The 25,303-nt window shown below is 24.7% G+C and overlaps 2 protein-coding genes across 2 annotated transcripts; both read left to right on the top strand.

The window, feature by feature from the left end:
* Nucleotides 1–9,480: 9,480 nt before the first annotated feature.
* LOC105365978 (roundabout homolog 2-like) lies at nucleotides 9,481–19,245 on the top strand. The gene is made up of 3 exons (XM_011504277.1): nucleotides 9,481–9,549; nucleotides 18,623–18,753; nucleotides 18,941–19,245. The coding sequence occupies exons 2-3, from the start codon at nucleotides 18,624–18,626 to the stop codon at nucleotides 19,243–19,245; spliced, it is 435 nt and encodes a 144-aa protein (XP_011502579.1). The 5' UTR covers nucleotides 9,481–9,549; nucleotide 18,623.
* A 530-nt stretch (nucleotides 19,246–19,775) lies between these two features.
* On the top strand, nucleotides 19,776–25,270 carry LOC105365930 (roundabout homolog 2-like). Its single transcript, XM_011504225.1, has 6 exons — nucleotides 19,776–20,007; nucleotides 20,771–21,283; nucleotides 21,993–22,223; nucleotides 22,290–22,631; nucleotides 22,928–24,623; nucleotides 25,179–25,270. The coding sequence occupies exons 1-6, from the start codon at nucleotides 19,858–19,860 to the stop codon at nucleotides 25,196–25,198; spliced, it is 2,952 nt and encodes a 983-aa protein (XP_011502527.1). The 5' UTR covers nucleotides 19,776–19,857; the 3' UTR covers nucleotides 25,199–25,270.
* The last annotated feature ends 33 nt before the right edge of the window (nucleotides 25,271–25,303 follow it).

Raw genomic sequence — 25,303 nt, forward strand, 5'->3', positions numbered from 1 at the left:
GTTTAAATCTTGCTGAGTGATGCATAACGTTATAGTATCAACTTTTAATTAGTATATACCCGTTTTCATTTCAAATTTCTTCCTCTTGTTGCACTGATTAGAAAATTTCATTAAAAAATTTTATTCATATTCAATTGAAAATAACTGTTAGATTTAACAATTAGTAAGTCAATACAACGAGTATTATTAAAGTATTTAATTTTTGAGATTCATAGACAAGTTCAAAATTTGTTATCTTATAAATTATTCGAATATAATTGTTTGTTTTATTCTACCGCTAGAAAATAAATGTAGAGATATTAATTTAATAATAAATTGAGAAAAACATTTTTCATGTTAAGCGTGATTGTTTGGTTAGTGAATACAAAATCCTCGAAAGCTTACAATGTTACATCTCCCGATTCGCTCTTAAATTTCAAAATTATTCACACTTATATAACGTTAATTTATAATGATTAAGATATAAACAATAATTAAAAATAGTGTTATCGTTACTTCTAATTTACTGTAAATTTCATGTATTTAAAAAAAGAAAAATAAGCTTCAATGGTAATCTTTTTCACATTATGAAATTACTTGGTTCAAACATACAACTTTTTCTTGTTACTACCATTATTAAAAATCTAAAATGGAAAAGATAGGTCATAATTTTACACATAATAAAGTTTTAATTATTTGAAACTGTATACTGCTGACTATATATGATAATCACTTAGGCATCGAGTATTTCAATATTTATTTATGTAATCATAATATAAAACTTGTAAAATTATAAATTATCAAAGTATTTTATCTCGTATATTTATTATATATTAATAAAAAAACTGCCAAAATAAATATGTAATAGTCAATCATCATTTTGCATTCTCATATTAAGTATATACATTAAAATAATATTCATTAAAATTATATACATTAAAATAATACTTAATAATTGAAGAACATAAATAAATAAAATACTAACAATATCCTTTTTATAAGAAATTTAAGATAAAAATAAAATATAGTTACTATTACGTACCAACCAAAATTTTACGTGGAAATAATTACATTGAATATCACATTAAAAGCTAAAATATACAATATATTAAATTATGAATATGTTTATATAATGTGAAGGACTTAATTTAAAAAAAAAATTTCAAGTACAAAAACATTGATTGTTAGTTGAATTTGTTCATTATAATCTATAAGTATTTTCAATATATTATAATTTATTATTTATAATATATTTTAGTAATATCCTTATTAATTTTCATTTGTAAAAGTATTTAAAAAACTATACATTATTATTATAGGACTATAAAAAAGAAAGCTAATAATTAGAAATTTTATGATAATATATATATATATATATATATTGGAAATTTTTATTTTCTTAGGTAATTTTTATTATTTCACTTTTACACTTTGCAGTTTCATTATATATATAAAAAAGAGATAATGTTACTGAAGAATAAATGAAATCTCAAGAGCAGTAGAGTCGAAACCAAAATGCAGAATTACTGTAATTTTTATTTTATTACAATACCGAAGTATTAACAATGTAGTTTTGTTAAATTGAATTTTATAATACATGTTTTTTCTTTTGGAATGCTTCAATTATATATTTCATTTTTTTTAAATCAACATGAGAAATTAATCTCATTTTATATTTAGATTTATAAATTAATGTATTTTAATTTAAATGTAAATTATTTTTTATAACATACAATTTTAATAACATGTAATGTCAAAATTTTTTAATTAATGTCCTTCGAAATCTATTCGTTATTTGTATACATAATGATCTATAAACTTGTATGATTGTAGATATATATACTTTTATATATGAGAAGAATAAAGTTTTATTAGTTTTTATTTATTTTATTAGTTTGAATACTTTTTGAATAATAAAAGAATAACAACGAAAATATTAAAATAATTCAGATCCTATGTCATAATATTTAGAAAGACGAGTCAATTATCTAAACTAGTACACATAAAATTTAATTGTAAGTCATGTATGCATAATTTATTAATAAACAATGTACAATATGTTTTTATATTTTCTAATTTCATAAGTGATGATATAATAAATGTAATATTTGTATGTAACAACATTTTCAACCTTAATATCACAATAGTTTCTAATAATAATATTATGCAATAGAGATGCAGTTAAAATTTAAAAAAATGAATAAAAATGCTAAAAAATTTCTTATTCAGTTTACTATTTGTGCCTCTGAAAATCACAAACTTTCTATTACAAAAAGCTTATTTTTTAAATGTACGTAATTGATGTGTATTTAGCAATGTTTTGTATAAAAAATAAATCAATATTAATAAATATAAAGTCTACAACATAAAGTAAAAATTTTTAAATTTACTTTTCCAAAGTAAACTGAAATTTCCTATAAAATTCATGTGTAATAAACTATTATTCAAAAGAGAAATATAATAATGACCGATACCTTAACAATTGTTTATTAAAAAAATTAAACCACAGTAATTAATTTTATATAAATCTAAATATAAAAATTAATCAAATACATGTATATTGGTATTATTGAATTTGTTAAAAAAAAAATTTTTATTATTATCTAAACTTTTCATCAAATATTAACTCGTATGTTAATTTTATTAAGATTAAATAATACTTTTATTTTTCCACATTAAATGAGGAATAATTCAAATATTTTTATGATTACATACATTATATATATATATATATATATATATATATATATACATACATATTGTATGGAGAATGTATAATTTCATAAGCGTAATCTGCAAAGTTAAAGTAGTAGCTAATCTCGTTTCTTAAAAAAGAGATCGAGAATTGATATAATAATACATGGAAAAAGAAAAATTATCATTTTGAGAGGAATACAGTATAAATGAAAAAGAAAATTTTTATTGAATATGAATATGTAATGATAATATGAAACTGTATGCGTTAGATAAAATAAAAAAAGTAAATCGACAATAGTACAGAAAGTTAAAATTTGAGAGAATGATAAAAAGATAAGATGATTGCCAAGATAAAGAAAAATAAAAAAAAGAGAAAAGTATGGACTTGGATAAAAAAATTAATAAATGAACACTGTGTTACGGATATATTTCAAATGTATCTCTATTCTGCACAAATTATATTTATCGTATTATAAATCTTTTGTTCTCTGTGAATTGACAATAGGTTTGTAAATTACTGAATAATAAGATTTTTCTATTCCAAAATATTTTTAAAATTTCATATCTTCTAATATCATTCTCAATTATTAGATTAAAAAGATTAAGCGTTAATATATATAAACATACAAATAAATATATATATATATAATTATTTATAATATTTAACACTTATTAGAAATTAAAAGAAAGTAATGACTTTGTAATATAATATTATGTAGTATGAGAAAATTTAATCTATAAACAAATATATTAAAATTATATGTTAAAGTTCTTTTCTTTGGATTTATTTGAAAATAATAGAACTTTGTATTTAAATTTATATAAATGCACTAATATATAAAATATTAATATTTGCATCGTAAAATGTAAGAGATATCATTGTGGTGATGGTATTATTCATATTACAATAAAATCAGTAATCTGATATATCAGTAATCTGATATTATTATTTACAGAAGCAGGAGGTAAACAAAAATAAAAAAATTAATAAAATAAGTTTATGAATATGCAGTAATCAACAAATGATTCCAACAAAAAATCAAGAATTAAAATATGGAAAATAACTTATATCTAAATCAAGTTTGATAGATATTAATTTATGTCTCATTGTTTTTTATATTTTATCAAACATGATAATATTACTTTTTGTGATTTTTAAAGAAGTTTTTGTGAAAATATAGTGTTGATATCAGAATATATTGATATAATTTCTTTGGTATAATCATATAAAATTATTTTAAAAATACATATATTTCTATACTATGGTGGCTTTATAATTAAATACGTAATTAATTATAATATAAGCAGTCAATAGTTTTATTTTCGATATACAGTAACCAATTATTAAATTAAACATTCTTTTTTATTTGCACATATGTATGTTTAGATAATGTTATAGAAATATAAATGATGGTTTATATAATGTATATTATTTATTTTTGTTCTAATATATTTTAAAAATAAAAATATTTTTTTTAGAATCATTCATTTCACCTTTTCTACTTTCATACTGGCTTTGCATTTCAATTTTAAACCATTGTTTTTTTTTTATTTTAGATAAATACTGAGAATGTGAATACTTTAAGCTTATTATTATACTTTGAGCTTATTTTCATCATTGTAATATTACAAAATACTTTCCATTTTAATTTATAAAGTTATTATTCTTATAAAATTGATTCTATGTATTTATTGAAATATATTTACGGTTATAATAAATAAATAACTGAACTAGCCTAATTTTTATTGTGGATAACAGTTCTTTTAAATGGTTACAGCCTCGTATTATACAAGTGTCATGTTGATTTTCATTATATATACATAAATACGTATAATTTAGTTTAATTGAATTTATTCCTCGAAATTATTCTAATAAATTATCATATTTAACACCACCATAAATTAATAATTTTCGAAATATTTTTTAATAACCCTTTGATTTTATTCATTTGGTAACGTGTATGTAGATTATATAAAAACAAAAATTTGTTGTAATAAATTTTAGACTCATGCTACCGAAAAAAATGTATTGTTTAGTTTACTTAGTGATTAATCAATCCAATAAAACAATAGCGGTTCATTCAAATAAAGATATTTAAATAATTTATTTCATACACAAATTGTTTAGTTTTGATATGCAAAATGTGACAATTTTAACAAAAAATATGTCAGCTACAATTTAATCATTCAAATTATAAAGGTTTACGAGTAGCTTAAAACTTAAACCTCTTTTAGTGTTGTTGAACAATTTTTTTTTCCAAAATAAAAAGTAGAGATCGCGATTAAAGTTTTAAGTTATGTAATATAACTTAAACAATATAATGATAAATAATAGCATGGGGTAATTAGAATTGATGGTATAGATATATATGATACGATGATTAGGTACAACAATTACAAATTATTTTATGTATACTTATATAACAATTTGTTTAAAACTTTTCTTGTAAATATATTATATCAATAATATTTACTAAAATTATTAAATTACTTCTAATACTTTGTGAATAAATTTTTATTCATTGTTTAAAAGAAGTATATATTTAATTAAATTAAAACTTAATTTAAGATAAACATATTTAAAATTTTTAATAATTTACTCATAGAGCAATATTTATTTATCCTTATTTTACAATTATTCTGTAGTTTTAAAAAAAATTAACATCGACTACTCATTTTTAGCTGAATTTTTAATCATCTAATAAATTTTAGACCTCCTGTTAGTAAACATTTCAAAAATAGAATGCAACGCATATTAGCATCTAATGATTCACAATCTACCTTTTGATAACTTATTATTGTATATTTTGATATTTAAAAAAGATTATAAAATACATCTATAACATTTAAAAAAGCTATTTCTGTTCAATGTTGTAAAAATTGGGTTCATTGTATTATAAATTTGTTTTGTGTGAATGAAAGTACTTATTTATTATTATTTAATACATTAGTTTTCACTCTTATAATAGAAATGATTAAGTTGGCCAGTGTCGATAGGGCATTTTTAACATGCATCTTTTCGTGTGCCAATAATTTATAAGAGAAAGGTATTCATGTTTAATTTTTAATTTTTTACTAATTTCATTGTTGATTTAATAATCTGTTTACTTATATGTTTATATACTTCTTTTCTTCTTTCTCATATATATGTTACATACGAATAATATAAACTTATTATTATGAATCATTCTATGATATGTTTTATTAAAAAATATTTTACATTGTAAATCTTTCAAGATCCTTTTGTAATGCGGTTATTTATTTATATTTTATATACTCGTCTATATATTTGATTTTTTTGAATGTGTAATTGCCTGTAATGAAACATTAATATTAATAACTTATAAATTAATACATTTATATGAAACATTTCTTAACTTTGTTATTTATAATATAATTTATTACATATTAAAAAACGAGAATGTGACTCGAACCGTAAATGAATAAAATGTGTGAAGAATAAAATGAATGAAAAATGGATATGTACATATGTATAACAGAATAATAATAACATTGTCTTCATTTCATTAAGTCGATTCATTCATCATTAATATATATATTTTTAACATTATAATAAATATTCATATCATTATATACTTATATACTAGAATTCTGTACTTGTTTTTAATCGTTGATGCGCATGCTTTTTCCTAAGTTTTAATGTTAGTAGTTCAATAACAAAACGTATAGTCTATTGAAAATATTAGAGGAATGTATGGTATACATTAGAAATTTTAAAAGAATAATTAAAAGAATTATGTACATTAGAGGATAAATAATATATTTATTAAAGAAATCGTGTACACTACAGGCTAATGAAGAAAGTTCATAATAATTTATAAATTAAAGCTTTAAATAAGCATTTAATTACAATAGCAATATATAAGGTGCCATTGTATCCACACAAAGCGAATTTACGATTTTCTTGTAAAAAACATAATTTTTTATTTAATTCTACTTTACCGTTTTTCTTCTATGAACCACCACTTTTACTTTGTTATCAATTCTTTCTCTTTCTTGTTTTATTCTTATTTGACATTATTTATTTTTATTTTTACATTTGTTATAGCTATGCTTGATGATTCTTTTTATTTATAATATCGTTGTATATTGCATTGCAAAGGAACCTTCGATTCGTCCTCTCAATCTTTATATAAGATCAATCTCTCATGTCAATTTTTCTATTGTCTATTATATTTAATAGATGTTATGTTTATGGCACATCATACCTCGTTATAAAAGATTCAAATTACTTTCTTCTGATATTTTCTTAACTTTATTGTTAATTTTCTTTCTATTATATATATATATATATATATATATTGTTTGGGATTTCCAAGACGGTTGGCTCTCGGCATCGCTAGTCTCTCTAGCTCTCAAGTTTCTGTAAAAACTTCGAATTTTTACCAGAATTTTCGAATACTTATTATGTTTTGGTTTCAAATGTCTTACAATGTTTTATATGGTCTTCGCATAGTAACGTCGCTTGGAATTCTCCAAATTTCTTAAGCCTTGTTTTTTCTTAGAATTCTCGAAACTTCTAGAGTATTCTTTCTACGTCTTATGTAAGATTCCAGTACAACAACAACGATGTTTTGTTGCTAGCTAAGTAAGCTGCCGCGCGGATATTTAAGGGCAGCACACTATGCCTAGACGCTCATTGTAATTTAGTCCGTCAAACAGTTATCAGTCAATACGCTATTCAGCCTGTGTTTTCTACCATATACCAGTCGTTCAGTGACACTCGCACAATGAAGCCATCGCAAGGAATATACGTTTTAATTATCATGTGTGCTACAACTCACAAGCAGTCAAGGGTGCTGATTGCATTACGAGAAATTATACTGCTACACAAGCATAGTTTCAAGGTATGTTGTCTGGGATCAGACTAAAAACCTCCTTAGATGTTGGGTAGAGGTGTTGCTAGCAAGTGGAAGGGGCAATGCAATTATACAATACTACATGCAGTGTTTCTTTTCTTTCCTTTATTAAATGGACTGGGTTTTTCCTACTTTTGTGTCGGTGCGTAAGAACTGCTGCTGTTGCACCTAAGCTTTCTAAAGGGGGACCGCTGCTGCTATCTTAGGGTCGGTGTAATCCGTTAATATATGTAGTATGCTTCGATAGTTTCACTTTTGATAAAGCTAGCACTATCGCGTTATTCGTTAAGTTTGATTAGCGGATTCTGAAATGTGCTTCACTATTGTATAGTCAAATTGCTTACTGTTTGAGCAATAACGTACGTGTGTATCTACTGTGAGTGATGACTGTAGAAAGAAGCTTGAAGACTGAATAGTGAGCTGCTGTGTTACTGCGTAATCATTATTACGCTAAGCTGAGACAAAGACTGGCAAGGGACAGACAAAGACTGACTGGCGCGAGGCACGCGCAGTTCTTAAGTATTCTCGTAGTAATTTTTAGGCGCCGGTGGCGATCCGGTGTCTATTACTATGCCGGTATTTGTCGTGACGTCAATAAGCCTAGTTTTTGTGAGTTTCATTGTTATAATTCTTCGAAATTCTAGTCCTATATTCGAGTTTCCGGTGTAGAAATATTACTCGAGTTCGTTGGCTAGTGTTTATAAACAATCGTTCGCGCATTTAAACCTCTCCCACTTTTGTCTTCCGCTTTCAACTGTTCAATCCGTAACATATGTCCATACATACATTTCAAGGTCACACATCCTACACAGGAGTATGAACATATTATTGCTAATTCTTGACAATATTAGCAGAAGCTACTTTATTGTACACACTTCCAAGGCTCATGTCCTATACAGGAGTGTGAGCATACTTACACTTTGAGGGCACACGTCCTATACAGGCGTGTGTGCATACATACTTTGAAGCCAAACGTCCTATACTGGAGTGTAAGCATATTTCTGCTAATCCTTACAATATTAGCAGAAATCACGACATCGTCACCATTAAGGAGCAACCACATCATTGAGATAATACAGAGCTTACACTCTTCTATGAGAACTGAATGCTGCTTATTATTAATGTAACTTTTAATAAACCATATCGTAACGAAATTTACACATATTACACCTTTCTACAACCCTTCCACATGATTCCAACCTAAGTATTTGCTAAGGCTGGCGGCAAAATATTAAAGCTATCGAAACATTGGCAGCTCGAGCGAGGAAATAATACGACTTTGGAACATATATATATATTAAAAAAAGGATTGAAATAATAAATATAGTAAGAAATGTATTCAGTGTATGAACAGCAGTTATTAGGCGGCCTGTAAACTATTTAAAAATATTTATACTTCGTTGTCTCCTTACATATTTAAAATAAATATTTTATTCTTAGTGCTTAACTAGATATTACATATGACTCCTGTTATAATTAATTGATTTTTAATATGAGTGATAATTTGTAATGTTTATTTTATAATATTTTGAGCAGTATTTATTACTTAATAATATAGCTTTTATAAGTAATTAATTTTTAATTCTGAAATATATATAGTACAATATAAATAATATTATTTTTTCAAATTATTTTACATTAATATAATAAAACTACGAATAAAAATGAATGCGTTTCACTTATGTTGCAGGACAATTACGTTTACCCCGTATAACCGAGCATCCATCGGATATTACAGTAGCAAAACATGAGCCGGTAACACTGAACTGTAAAGCTGAGGGTAAACCTAAACCGGAAATTGAGTGGTACAAAGATGGCGAACTCGTGCAGACGTCACCATCAGATTCACACAGGGTTCTTCTGCCTACCGGGTCGCTTTTTTTTCTTAGAGTTATCCACGGAAAAAAAGAACAAGACGGCGGCATTTATTGGTGTGTTGCAAAGAATCAAGTTGGAAGTGCAGCTAGCCGTAATGCAACACTTACTGTAGCAGGTATTACTTTTTTAATTTCCTGAATAAAATTATATTTTTTCCTTTAAAGCACTATTATTGTAGGTAATTTTTTCCCCAGAAACTATACAATACTTGGATTTCTTTTTATATAATCTTTATAATATCTACGTGAGTATTTAATGATATGAAGTATGAAAGTAATATATTTTATTAGTATATTAATTAATCTGAAATTTTTAAGTAATACAATCGAACAATTAAAACAGCTAACGCATACTAATAGTATATCGAGCCATTTTAATTTCGGTAACAATGTAAAATGATTTCGTTAAAATATCTAGCACGCTGTGAATTCAAAATTGTATCACAATCCTTGCTTCCAAAATGCAAAATAAAACTATTTATAACTATATTTGATGGTTTTATTATTTAATGATTGTTTATCCAATACATTTACTATTTTAGTAATTAAAATTCTCTTAATTTCACCAATATTAAAAGTAATTTTATTATTTATTTTAATATAAAATAAAAATATTTTAGAATATTATAATTGTTACCATAGTTTATGGAGCTTATATTGTTAAATATATTATATTGTGTACAAGTTGGTTTCTATCTTAAATTTATCTATTCATTTTTTTATAAGAAATGTTTTAAATATTTTTGAAAATTTATTTTGGAGCATTGTTATAAAACACTTAAAAATTGATGATATTGAAGCTCAATAATATTGAACTTTGTAACTTTTCTAAAATAATTTGTACACAAATTTATACGTATGACAGTGTATGTTATTTGTAAATATTTTATGATAAATTAATCTCATACAGAATCTCGAACTTTATATAATTGAATCATTATTCTTATTAAATAATGCTTATTCAAGAATTTTGTTATAAAAGTACCATCACAATGATAGTACAAAGTTAAGAGTTGTTATTTGGACATTGAATTTATTGAACTACTTAAAATCATTATTTTGTCTTAATATTAAAATATCAAAAACTGTAATATGATAATAAAACATTTAGTTCAATGTTTTTATCGAATATGAATAACAAATATACATTTTAATATGTTTTAGTTGATTTGTAATCTAGTAGAGATAGTTCATTAATGAATTTTATATATAAAAAATTAAAGATATCAATCAACATTATTTATTCATAAATAAAGTTATTATTAATTTTACAGTTATAAATATAGATACGTCAATTTAGTAAAAACAAATCAAACGAATTGTTTTTGAATATGTAATGAAAATAAGATTTTTAATTTAGAATCAAATATTATTTTATAGAATGATATAGAATTTTATATAATTTTTATATTACTAATCCTTATATTTATTATAATTAGATAATAATTATTTAATTTTTTTAATTTATGTAAATATAAAAAAAATAGTGAACCAAATTATTTATACCGTTTCCATAGTATAAACTAGTACGGTAATCTGAATTCTCCGCAATTAGATATAGTAGATAGATTGGTAATCTGGATATGTATTGAAATATATTTAAATATTCTACTAAAACGATAAAATGAGTAAAATTCTTAGTATTATAAAAACAAATTTCTATATATATAATATTTTTATAGAAAAGTAACTTAAAATGATCTGAGACAATAATTATATATATAATATATTAATGTATATAAATATATCCCAAACATATATATTTTATATCCCTTTTACTTTTTCTTTTATTTTTTTATTTTTTATATTTTACTCTCTTTTTTGTCCTTTTATATTGATTATAGTTACATAGACAAATATGTATATATCAATACATATTTTTATTAATAATAATTGGACATTTTTAATTATAAAATGTTTTTCATATCTTTGCTTAAAAAAATGGATACTATAAAGTGAGCTAAAATATTCTAAAGTAGATGAGTTCTTCTAAATCCAATTATTAAGCGAAATAAAATAATATTCTACATATGATTTGACAATCTCGTATGAAAATAAAAAATAACTTTAAAAAACTGATTATGAGTATGTCTGAGTGCAATTGATTGAATGTTTTTAATATTTTGTGATTTAGCTTATCCGATGAATGTGATTTTTTTATTTCGGTTCCCTATCATGAATTTATCGATTGGAAAATGAAAGTTAAGACATATATTTAATAACAGATATATTGGTACATTATTAAATTATATAAACATATAACATTGATATTTCTAAAATTATAGACAATAATGTATATGCTCTTAAATATTTTATAAGAATCTAAAAAAAATAAATATGTTACTGTACTTCTTATGTATTTTAGTTGTAGTTAATTTACTGGTTGTTTGTTCGACTTTTTGTATAATCAATAGGCGAAAAATATAAACAATTATTAGCTGCTTGATAATAGTCACGATATAAGCATATTTTAATATTAAAAATAGTAAATAATACTTGAGAATAATTAATATTGCAAAGTAAAAGATTGTAATTATTCTACTCCATTAATCTGAAGGAACACCCCATTATAACTTTATTATTATCCCATAATAATTTTTTGGAAGTTGTTGGTACGATTTTATTATTCTTGATCATTTATAGTGTCCATTATGTATAATTAGTAATATCTATTTAAAATGAAAGTTTTTTTTAATAATGTTAAACATATATTTGCATTATTATAACATTTGGTCATTGCAAATAATCAATGTTATAATTAAATAATATTTTTAATGCTATAGATTTCGATAGAATCAATTTATTTTGAATTAATAAAAAAAAAAACTAAAAAATTGAATAAATAGGTTTAGTAACAATTATAATTTTAATATTTATTAACAATTATTATGTTTAAAAATAGTGATAAGTGAATTAAATAATAAATTTCCATTCCTACCAATGTTAATTTAAGACACTGTCAATTGTGTTATTATTACTTTAACCAATTTGGTTAAATTAACTTGAAATTCATTGACTATATTCTGATCTTAGAAAAACTTGTAAGCTATCTACGTAGTATTTGCAAGATATTTTATAAAATAATAGATATATTTATAAGTTTGTATAAGCTTGTTAATAGATAATTATTTGAATTAAATAAACTGTTAATAAACTGTTCCTGAAATAAATTATCCTACATTCATTATCCTACAGTAAACAAAAGGCGTACAAAGTACGTAATTTCTGAATCATCAGCCATCTGTAAAACTGATTTCTTTAAAATATTTTTCTTGAAAAATATGAGTCCTTCATTTCTTCCTTTCATAATATTTCATCAATATTGTTGTTTTTCGGTTGAAAAATTTTTTTTAATAACTTTGAAATAATTCCTCATATTTTATTCGATTTTTTTCACTTCAATGTTTGATAATCTTATATAGAAGCGCAATAATTTTATACAGGTGTATAGTAATTGTTAATTGGAAGGTACTATTTAAATAAATAGATAATAGTAATAATTAAAAATAAAATAACAGGTGTACTGTATTACAGAATTAAAGAAGATTGTTTTGATTGATTGAATTGAAAAATTTAATAAATTTAATATTATTGGTTAAATTAGTATTCACTTAATTATTGTTTCAAATTGAATTTGTAATTTAAATAAGTTAAGTACCATATTAATTAAGTTTGTTGCGATTGGGATAAACATTTATTTCCTGAAATTGTTTACTATCAATAAATTTGATACAAAAAATCAAGATTTTATTCATATTCCTTTAGAAAATTGTATTATATTGTATATTTTCAATACCAATTCATATACGAGAAGTCGAAAAATAATTATTGTAATATTTAAAGTTGAATTAGAATATAATTTTCTACATCTATATTAACCTATATTAATCATCTTAATTTATCTAAAATTGCAAATTTTTACTGAATATTGTATGTACACTCTACAAGAATACTTGTATTTTATTTGAATTTTTTTTATTTGTATTTTATTTGAAATTGAACTAAGGTTAAAACTATAAGTAAAAATGGCGCATGAACTATTATAGAGTACATTTCAAAAACTTAAAATTTAAATTTGAATTGATAATTATTATTAAAATTACTTTGGTTTGTTATAGTTATATTCAATACAGCTTTTACCAAAAGAATTGAATCTAATTTAAAAATTAGTAGTATTTTAAAATATAAAGATGCGAAAAAAATGATGAAATGTAATGGGAATATAGTTTCGCTATTATTAAATAAAATTATTTTATTAAGTAACTTGGTTTTTATAATTTCCAGTAATTCAAAAAATTGTATATAATCAGATCAGTTATAGAGACATTTATTTATTAATAGAACGAATAAAATATTGATTTGTCAAAAAGAATTAATAAAAATAACTTGAGTAAGTTATTAAGTTTCTCACATAAATGAACAATTATATGAATCACTATATTTATTAATTTGATCGATATTAACAATCTAAACATATCCAAACAATTTTATTAACAAATTACCATTACAGTAACACATACATTATTTCTTTTTTTTACATATTTTTTTTCTAAATCTCTTTTTAACTATCTACACTTTTGCACGAAAATAAATATAAAAGTATATTTATTGAATCTAGTAGACAACGTAGGCGTAAGTTATCTAAAATGTTATTATTTATAAACTATTTTTTATGGTTTGTTATATTATAATGTATTCTAATGTAGAATTAAAAATGTTCTTTGTGGTAGATATAATTTCATGCCCTCGCTTCATTAGAATAATTCTACAATTTACGATTACATTTTTAAATAATTAGAAATACTATTTTAATATAATAATAATATAAATTATTCCTTGTCAAATAAAGATAACATTAAATTAAAGTATTTAGATCATTTAGATATTTATATGAATTTATGTAGATAATGAAGTTTAATGGAATGAAAATGAGAGAAAAAAGTGAAATATTTAACTATAAAAATAACGTTCGAATGAGTGACTTTTTGGTTTTATTCAATGCTTTAAATATTATATTTGTTTAGTATCGACATAAATTATATTATGTAATATCAATTATTTGTGTAATAAATTGAATTTTTATATATTTATATAACAGCATATGTTCGAAATTATAGTGATGTGGCTCGATTATAGTGATTATAGTGATATATAAGTATCGAAATAAATTATATTATGTAATATCAATTATTTGTGTAATAAATTGAATTTTTATATATTTATATAACAGCATATGTTCGAAATTATAGTGATGTGGCTCGATTATAGTGATTATAGTGATATATAAGTATCGAAATAAATTATATTATGTAATATCAATTATTTGTGTAATAAATTGAATTTTTATATATTTATATAACAGCATATGTTCGAAATTATAGTGACTTGGCTCGAACTGCCAATCCTTCAATAGCTTAGTTTGCCGCCCGCCCTAGCAGACGCTCGGGATGGAGTGAGATATAGGGGCTATACAAGAGTCGTGAGAGTTGGTTAATTATACTTTTGTTATACAATTTATTACACAATTTACATATGGGTGTTGTAGAATTGTCTTAAATCTTATGTGAAGATACGATTTCTTGAATGGCTTCTTATATAGGATGAATTACTACACAAGATGCTTTGAAATCGTTGAATTGATGTTGAATTGAAAATTGCACAGGTAAATAATTACTGCGCACTTCTTGCCAGAGTGTGAGATAATGCTAATGGTTTTCTTGAGCCGGTTTTGCCGCCGGCTAACAATAATTGAATAGATAAAGTGTATTAGCGTACTCACAGCAATATCGTAGTTTAAATCTGATCCATCGGTGTGTTGGACACAATTGCACGCGGCAAAGCTAGCGCCCGCGGCGTGACTCTTATACTCACAGGGATGCAATAATCTTCATTTGATCCAGCGGTGAGTTGGACATAATTGCACTCGGTAGAGCAAGCGCATGCGGCGTGACTCTTATACTCACCAGGATGCAGTAATCTTGATCTGATTACTAGCACTTATTTTTTCGTTGAATGATCTTTAGACTTGGCTTCTATGGACATTTAATTTCTATTACTTGACTTTTCTTAAGATAGCCCTAGACTGCCCACTCGAGCCTTTTCTTGATTTATCTCTGCGGACAGTACTTGGCTGCCCACGTGGACAGCGTGTTCCAATTGTCCCCCGCGGAAAGCGACTTTTCGCTGCCTTGTTCCCATCTTTAAGGGCTCTTGCCATGTGTCCCCACTCAAGGAGCTTCTGGTCTTAGTTTTCCAATTAGGGCGCGCCGCTTTTCGGCGGGATGGTGAATGTGCACGCCCTTTTCCCACTTACTAAGTGTCTAAATACAAAGTCTAAATAAGAAATTAGGCTTAGACAATGAGAATATCGAAGGGGTATCTCTGGCGGCAATGCGTGAAGTGGAAGATTTGCCCCTCTCCGGGACTCATCGCGGTGGGGGTGGTCTTTGGTCATGCGTCTTCGCTTGGTCTATGCAAGCAGCAATATTTGACAACTTGACAACAATGCATGCTTGCTGTTGGCATTGAAGGCACACGTGCGACGCAGATTGTCGAGCGTCGCGCGTGCCGAGTTTCGGGTTGCAACAGATTTTAAGAAATGTTTTTCATTCAATTGTTTTGAAATATTTTAATCCTCAAAATATAATCTTGTAAACAAGCTAGTCGGGTTTTGATGGTAAGTCGCAAGGGTCTTCATTGCATTCAAAACAATTACTACGTCTTTAGTACAAAACGCAATAAATGGCTGTTTACGAGTTCACAGATGTATAAACCTTTTCGAGTCTCATGCAACCTTAGCGAGACTTTCTTAGATTATTGTATCCGTTCGATAATTCTCTTTTATCAGCTGTTGAAAGTTTTTCTAGTAAACATAATTCGAGAGATTTTATTTCCACTCTCGAACAGCATATGTTTTTTAAAACTTGATTCTTACAATAAAATCAATTAAAATTTATATGGTTTAAAAAATCCAATAAATGGGATAAGGATAACTATGTATTAATCAAATAATCATATCTTACTTCAGCACAATAGTTACTTCGCAACAATAGGTTGATATAAGTATTTGATTATATCAAAATAAGTATTTGATTTGAAATGAAGTTTAATAACGAAATAAAAATCATAATAGACAACAAAATAGACGGAATCATATGAATATGTTTAATAATTCTAATGGTGAAAGACTAACTTATTAACTAAACTAACTAGATTAACTTATATTGAGAACAAATATAAATAACTAATATTTTTATCGACATGAAAGCGTCAGATTTTATTCAAAACCCATTTTGTCTGTATAGTTTTATAGATTTTTACAATTCTTAAAGTACTTATTCCATATAAAATTAATCAAGAAATATAAAGAAACCAAAATTTATTTATGAAGCTAAGCAATAAAATACCTAAATATACATAAAATTAAAAATAAAAATTGGACACGAAGAATATTTTGTGAATTCATACATTTTTGAAATTGAAAATATAGATAGAAGAAACACTACCCGCTCTATAATTGATGTTAGCATTCGTCAGTGTTTTTTTTATTATACTTGTATATATATATTTTTTTTTTGCAGGTCTTGAAATTTCTTTAACAAAAAATTTTATTTTTGAAAAATATTTCATTATGCTTTATTGCATTGCCAATGATACAGTTTAAGTTTTTTTTATTTAAAATAATTTAATTTAATTTTTAAGATTTAACTCAAGTAAATATTAACTTTACAAACTAAATTAAAATTAAAAAGTTTTTATTATAATTGAATATATTTATTATACAATAATGTAACATAAATCGTTCGTTTCTTGTTCTTAAATGTGTTTGTCATTTAGACTTGTTTTTAATATTTATATATTTATTTTTGAATTATCAATTAACGGTGCACTAAATTTTGCAGATAACACTTTATGATTTTCTCTGGGATATCGATTTTACCTATGTTTATTATAGTGATAAAATTTATAGTTTTTAAAAAGTTAAGAACAATTATTTAAAAACATATAAGTATATTGTTGCTTAATTCGAAAATTAAAATAAAATTTATGTAAAAATATTACTCTGCTTATACTCAGAGGAATCGGATGTAACTATACAAATAACATGTTTATATGTAATATGTAAATAATAAAATTTTTATTAAAATAACTTTTATGTATATTTAATCAGACTTTTATATTTTAGATTTGTTACAATCAATATCAATATTGTATTTTTTAAAAAATATTGAGAAACAAATTCATTTTAATTAAAATTTTTTTATACTTAACACATTGATTTGAAAACTTGAACGTATTTTAAGTTAATTCTACATATGCCTACATTGAATGAAACATAAATATATATATAGATTAAACCATTCTTTTTATAATTGGTGTAGTATTGCGAGATGAATTTCGCCAAGAACCTCAGAATACCCGAGTAGCTGCCGGAGAGACATCTTTGTTAGAATGTAGTCCACCACGAGGACATCCCGAGCCTATAGTACAATGGAAAAAAAACGATCATTTTATAGATTTTGATAGCAATAAACGGTAAGCTGGAAATATCGCTGTTACAAATATCATTAGCAACATATATTTTTGAAAAATATCTTTTTATTCTAAGTAACATTTTTGTTCATATGATTATGATTACATTTTTACTCTTATTTAATACAAAAATGAAGTCAATAAAAAAAAAAGTAAGTTATTCATTTAAATATACAAAATTAAATTGCATATATAAAATTGAATAAAATAAACAAAATTAAATTGAATATATAAAATTAAATTAAATATATTAAATTAAATATACAACATTATCAAGAGGTTTTATAATATTTCAGTAATATATAATTATATATAGGAAAAATAAACTAATGCTGGATTAAAATTTTAAGAATATAGTAATTTTTATACTTATTTATGGCTTTATTTATATTTACTATATCTATATTTATTTTATATTATTTAAATAGATAATATATGTAATATTTAGAAAATGTATTTTATTTAGTGTAAAAAATTGTTTTTTATATATGAATACTTAATATTTATTATAATTCACAATAATAATAAGAATAATTCAAATTTATATAATATATTTTATTTTATTATTATTAGATTATTAATATTATAATTTATCATTACAATAGAAATATAACTAATAGATAACTAATACATAATAGGTTAATTTATACTCTTTAGGATGTCACTTGTTGATGCAGGAAATCTTTTAATGTCTGATGTTAAGCAATCCGATCAAGGACAATATCAATGCATTGCTTCAAATATTGTTGGTGTTCGTGAATCAACTATTGCAACACTAACTGTAAATGGTAATTACCATCACACTAATTCTGAAATTTAATTATATTAGGATTCTTCATATCATTAAAATATTTTTATCTATACCAAAAATAACTAGGAAACTTCTTTAATTTTAAAATATATGCTATAAAAATTATTCTGCATTATTAATTGTAATAAAAATAACTTATTTTCTAAAATGTAATTATTTTTTAGTGAAACCATATTTTATAAAAACGCCATTAAGCCAAACGATCTTATTAGATCAAACAGTAGAATTCGCATGTCGAGTTGGAGGTGACCCTTCACCAGAAATACTTTGGCGTAGACAAGATGGAAAAATGCCGATTGGACGAGGGCATATTCTAGATGATAAGAGTCTAAGGATTGATAGAGTTTTGTCAACAGATCAAGGCACATATATTTGTGAAGCTGATAATGGAGTTGGTACCATATCTGCTAATGCTACTCTCACTGTATTCTGTAAGTATTTGTTAATACATGGAATAATAGACACATAAAAAAGTATAATAATTATGGATTTAATTTTTCATTTTTAATTGATAATGCAATATTAATTTTCAAAATAATCATTTCAAAGATAAAACATTATACAATTGATTGAGATATTTCTTATTCATATTAACAAATGATAGATAGTATAATAAAAATATTAATAACTATGCAAAATTATGTAGAAATCCACAATTTTTTAAATAATATGATAATACAAATACTACAATAAATATAAAAAGTTTCATTAATGGATAAAATTATGTAAATTATATTATGTATATCTACTAATTGTATTATATTAAAGTTATATTTGAAAATGAAAATGAATAATAATAAAAACCGAAAATATTAAAATTTTAATTGTAAAGTAGTAAATAGAAAAATAAAAAAAAATACATTTGCAGTTTTAATATAAAAAATGTTAATTGAATTACATTAAAAAATGTAAGAATTAATTTATATAATTGATAAAAATATATTTTATAGCTCGGCCGAGTTTTATAAACATTCCAAAAGATGAATCGGTAGCTCAAGGTGCAGATGTGACATTTGCGTGCTCGGCACATGGTGTTCCATTGCCTTCAATTTTCTGGACACGAGAGGGTTCCCAAGAACTCATGTTTCCCGGTCATTATTATCAGGAGCGATATGTTGTTAATGAAAATGGCAGCTTACAAATTAAACAGATCGTACGTAAAGACGAAGGACACTATGTCTGTAGTGCCATCAGTCAAGTTGGTGCGACTACTGCTACTGTTTTTCTCTCAGTTAGTGTCTATTACTTTTTTAAATTTTGTTATTTTAATTTCAAAGATTATTAACTATATATATTTTGAAAATAATTTATATTATTTATAATTTTTTCAACATGTAATATGTTTTACATATTTTTTAAAATGGTATTTTAAAAAAATTAGAATTTTTGTATTAAATATTTTACAGCTATATAATAAAATTATTCTGGTAAAAAAATTAATTAAATAAAAATTTAAATTTTATAATTAGTAAAAACAAGTCTGTTAAATATATGCTAACATTTTTTAGCGTGAGTTAATTGAAATTTATTTATTAACTTTAAAAATATTACAAATTTAATTTAAAATATTTTTAAAAACTTGATTGGTTATTAAAAATATTTGTATTTAATATGTTCTTACAACAATATTTTATAAATTACTAAAATGAATTTTTTTAATAAAATACATAATGAAATAATTAGTTTAATTACATTATAGATATTTATATTTCGACAAAGATGTAAACAATACAAAATAATTTTTTGAAAGTAATATAAACTAATACTTATACATTAAAAATAAGATACTTCAAAAATATATTTTTTTTGAAACAAATACTATCAATAAATATTTAACTTTATATCACTATATCAAATTACTTTCATATCTTGTAATTATTGCTAAATCGGCCGGTAGAGTGATCATATTTTTCTCATATAACTGAATGTGTAGCTATAAATACTTTTTAATTAACTACACTTTATACATAATTAATGTATTTTTAAATTAACAGGTAACATCAACTGAAGAAATTCCTCCACCTATAATTGAGTTAGGCCCGACCAATCAAACTTTAATTCTTAAAAGTACTGCTTTCTTTCCGTGTCGCGCAATTGGGAATCCAATGCCTAAGATTAATTGGCATAAAAACGGGCAACCCATTCGACTAGATCCTCGAATTACGATTTTAAACAATGGTACCCTTGTTATTAATGATTTACAGAAAAATGATATGGGAATATATACGTGCACCGCTTCTTCTGATACTGGCAATACTTCATGGTCTGCAGCATTAAAAGTCAGTTCTATAATTACACTACATCCTACACCCAACATTTCTGATTTACCACAGAACCCTAGTAAACCAAGAATTGTTAATACTACCAGTAATTCTATCACTATCACTTGGAGCCCTGGGCGTGAAGGATCTAGTAAAATCATTGGTTATCATGTAGAATATTTTAGTAGTAACTTAAATACTGGATGGGTTATAGCGACAAATAGAATTATTGAAGATACATATATAGTAAGAATCAAAAGATTATTTATATTAACTTTAAAATATTTTTAATTTTATAATAATTGAGTATTGAAATTTTGAAGTTTCAAATTGCATTTGTATATGCGTTAAAAAGATTTTTAAATAATATTTAAAGATTTTTTATTACTGTAATAAATCTAACAAATATAAAACAATATATTAATTTACTATTTTTAATTATTCTATATCTTTTTAATGTAAAAAATATTTATTTTACTATAAAATTAATATAATAAATTATTTATATTTATTATTGCAAAATAACAGTCATTAAAACAATAAAAAAATTAAAACAATTATAATAAAAGAAACGTATTACTAGTTAAATATAAAATGTAAGTGTGAAAATAATGTTTTTAATCAATAATAAAAATTTGCTTATTATTGTTATTATCAATAATAAAAATAACATTATTAATCAAACTATAATATTTGTTTGTTTATGTAATTTAAATTATATTATTACATAATTTATAACTTTATTGTATAATAATTTTACAATACCTATTTCAATCAAGTTAAATAAAAAATATTAATTAGCATTATGAATTTTATATATAATTAATAAAAATAAATAATGTATATTTTGCATAATATCAAATGTTCTATGCGATCAAATTTTTTATTATATTTTAAAATCATTATCACGTTTATTTTTATTATACTAATTAAAACAAATTTTAATTACAAACAGGTAACTGATTTAAGGCCTGATACCAATTACGTTTTCTTAGTTCGAGTAGAAAATGATCATGGTTTGTCTCTTCCTGGACCATTATCTGACGTTGCTCATACATTGAGCAATGATCAACATACCTTATCTCAAAATGAACTAATTCGTGCTCGTGACCGTTTAAACAACGAAATTTTACAACTAAATGAAGTAATCCCTTTAAGCAGTACAACTATGAAAATTATTTGGAATGTAAGTGTAATTTTATTTTTTATTTTATAAATTTTTTTTAACAAATTATAAAACTGATATTTTTAGATACTTGGTGCACCAGATTTAGTCGATGGAATGTATATTCGTTATCGTGAAATGTCAGATAAGCCACCCGAATATCAAATGGTTACTGTTATGAATGCAGGAGCGACTAGCTACGTTTTGACAAACTTAAAGAAATACACACGTTATGAATTCTTCCTTGTACCATTCTATAAGACCATTGAGGGTCGACCAAGTAACGTTAAATTAGCTATGACTCAAGAAGATATTCCTTCCAGTCCACCCGAAAATGTTCACGTAGGAATGATTAATTCTACTTCTGCCTTTGTTAGATGGGCGCCACCACCAAAATCTCAACTTAATGGGCAACTCATTGGTTATAAGGTAATTAATAGAGATCAGTGATCTGTACAATATTCTAGGAGGCTAACTCGCATATTTATGACTGATATTTTTATATACAAATTTTACAAACTTAGAAGAACATGCAATTATATAAAGACTATCCAAGTCCATCCAATTACAATAACAAAATTAATGAATATGAGATCTTCACAGATATGTAGTATATAAAACCTTATCATTAACTGTTTATTCAAATGTTCATACATGTATAATTTGTAATATTTTGAAAACTAATTTTAATATTTTTTTTTTAATAAAATTTTTGTTATTTTTAGATCCAAATTAAGAGTAATAGCAGTAATAAAATTCTGGGTCAAATGTCTTTAAATGCATCAACAACATCTGTAATAATTAATAGTTTGAACAGTGGGGGCATCTATACTGCTCGTGTAGCTGGATTAACACATATTGGTTCTGGTCCCTTCTCTATTCCCACACTTCTGAATATGGATTTAGAGCAGTTACACCAACAGCCACCTCGAAGTAATTCGAATCGCGGCAATAGCTCCATCGTTAGTGAGACTTGGTTCCTCATGCTTATGATAATGATGATTTTGAGTATAATAGCTGCACTTATGGGAACATTTTATTTAAGACGCCGACAAGCAGTTAACAAGCAGCTTGGACATCTCAATGTACCAGTTAGCACTGCGAACGATATTTGTCAATTGAATAAAGATTCGTTATGGTTGGAACGTGGATGGCGACCAACGAACAGTCTTCAACACACTGGTGATAAGGACTGCGAAACTAAACTTCTAAATAACCACATGATTGGATCAAATGTTATTGGCATACCTAGTTCAGAATATGCTGAAGTTAATCTTACGACTTTTTATAATACGAGAAAACCTTCAGCCCCACCCGAACCTTATGCCACTACAACTCTTTGTGTCACCAACTGTACTTCTGAGTCTATAGAAACAAGTGGCCAGAAGTCTAATTCTAGTGACTCATGTGTTAAACCTGATTATTCAAGTCTTGAATCTGCACAAGAACACAACAAATCCACCATGTCTCCGAGTAGTGATAATGCAAGTAGTATATATACCGATGATACTATAGAATATCAACGTCGTCAACCACATCATGGTTTCCTGTCCCAAATTCAACAACAGCAACAAGATTTGCAGTCAATTCCACTACCCAATTGGTGTGATATGCTACCACCACCTCCAGAACACCCACCAACTCCTGAAAATTCGCTCCCAAATCGTGTGCACCAACAAAGTATTGCTACTTTTAGTCCACACTTTAGCAAACGCCCCAATACTCAAAATATCCTTGACTGTACCACCAGTAAAATTGAAAGTCCACCTACTCCTCCAATTAGATTACCTAGTAATAATTTTTTGCTTTTACCCACATCATGGAATAGTAGCCATGATTCGACAAATCATCAGCAAATTAGATACACTAGTCTACCACCTCAAACTAATCCTCCACCAGTGCCATCCTTTCCACAAGGTTTTAGTCATTACGATGTATACAAAGCTCAAGAAAATGAATATGAAAGTGGCTCACTTATTTATGGGCATCATAATAGTCTTATAAAAACCAGAGATTGCCATACCCATGATACATTTGATAGAATCAAACAAAATGAAGAATCTTTTCATACTGATAATCATTATCCAAAGGAAAATGACGACTGGGACCGCAAATCTTGTGAATCTAATACTCACTCAGATGTTTGTTATTCCTGCTCAGAATCAAGCTGCTTATACGCTGATACAATAGAGTATAATAATAAGTTTGTACCAGCACATCTTCAAATAAATTCTTCGTTATGTGCAAGTCATTCAAATAATTGCAGTGTTAACCCTCGAGTATGTGACAATGCGAGTCCTATAAAACAAACTGGATTACCTTCACCAACTTTCAGTGTTGATAGTAATTACTCTAGAGTCCCTCAAGATGCTTGCCTATCTCTCAAATCTAAGAATATGCACAGGCATAACCATTGTAAAGGTAAGTTGTTAAATAGAGGAAAGCTAAATCTGTTTATACAGCATTTCTAATAAATATGAAACATTCAATTAATGATATTTGTTGTAAATTGCACTTAAAAAATTTGCTGATAGATTTAATCAATATTTTCCAAAAAATACTACTTTTCTTGATTAAAAATTCCTATGAGATACATATTTATAAAAATGTATTTAATTTTTGAAATATTGAAAAAATACATGCATAATAAACTATTATAATTTTAATTTGAATTAAATTTTATAGTTTAATTTATTTAATTAAGAATGAATTTTAATTTCATATATCAACTTTTTCAAAAGGTAAAAATTGCATAAATTTGAAATTAAATTGGCATCTACAAATAAAAAGTTCTTTATTTTGCATATCATAATAAAGTTATATATATTTTAATAAAATTTAAATGACTTGTTATAACAAATTTAATGATTCAAAATTTGAATGCGTTTAAGTTGTAATAAATTAGCGTAATTAGTGTAATTAATTTGAATGTTTCAGAAAATTTATAGTTTTATAAAATTGGATGTTTATTCACAGCACAAAACATCAAGAATTAACTCGATAAGCAGTTCTGAAAACCAACGTTATCAATTAAATAGACTTGTTATGACCAGAAATAGTAACTGCTAGAACAGAATTGTCTGAGTGATCACAAGAGTTAA

Source organism: Ceratosolen solmsi, unplaced genomic scaffold, assembly GCF_000503995.2.
Source record: "Ceratosolen solmsi marchali unplaced genomic scaffold, CerSol_1.0 scaffold19, whole genome shotgun sequence".
Lineage (NCBI taxonomy): Eukaryota > Metazoa > Arthropoda > Insecta > Hymenoptera > Agaonidae > Ceratosolen > Ceratosolen solmsi.

Coding starts and splice junctions, on each gene's coding strand:
- LOC105365978 (XM_011504277.1), top strand. CDS start 18,624: ATGTCACTTGTTGATGCAGGAAATCTTTTAATGTCTGATGTTAAGCAA. Junction 18,754..18,940: donor TGCAACACTAACTGTAAATG/GTAATTACCATC, acceptor ATTATTTTTTAG/TGAAACCATATTTTATAAAA.
- LOC105365930 (XM_011504225.1), top strand. CDS start 19,858: ATGTTTCCCGGTCATTATTATCAGGAGCGATATGTTGTTAATGAAAAT. Junction 22,632..22,927: donor GGCAACTCATTGGTTATAAG/GTAATTAATAGA, acceptor TGTTATTTTTAG/ATCCAAATTAAGAGTAATAG. Junction 24,624..25,178: donor CAGGCATAACCATTGTAAAG/GTAAGTTGTTAA, acceptor GTTTATTCACAG/CACAAAACATCAAGAATTAA.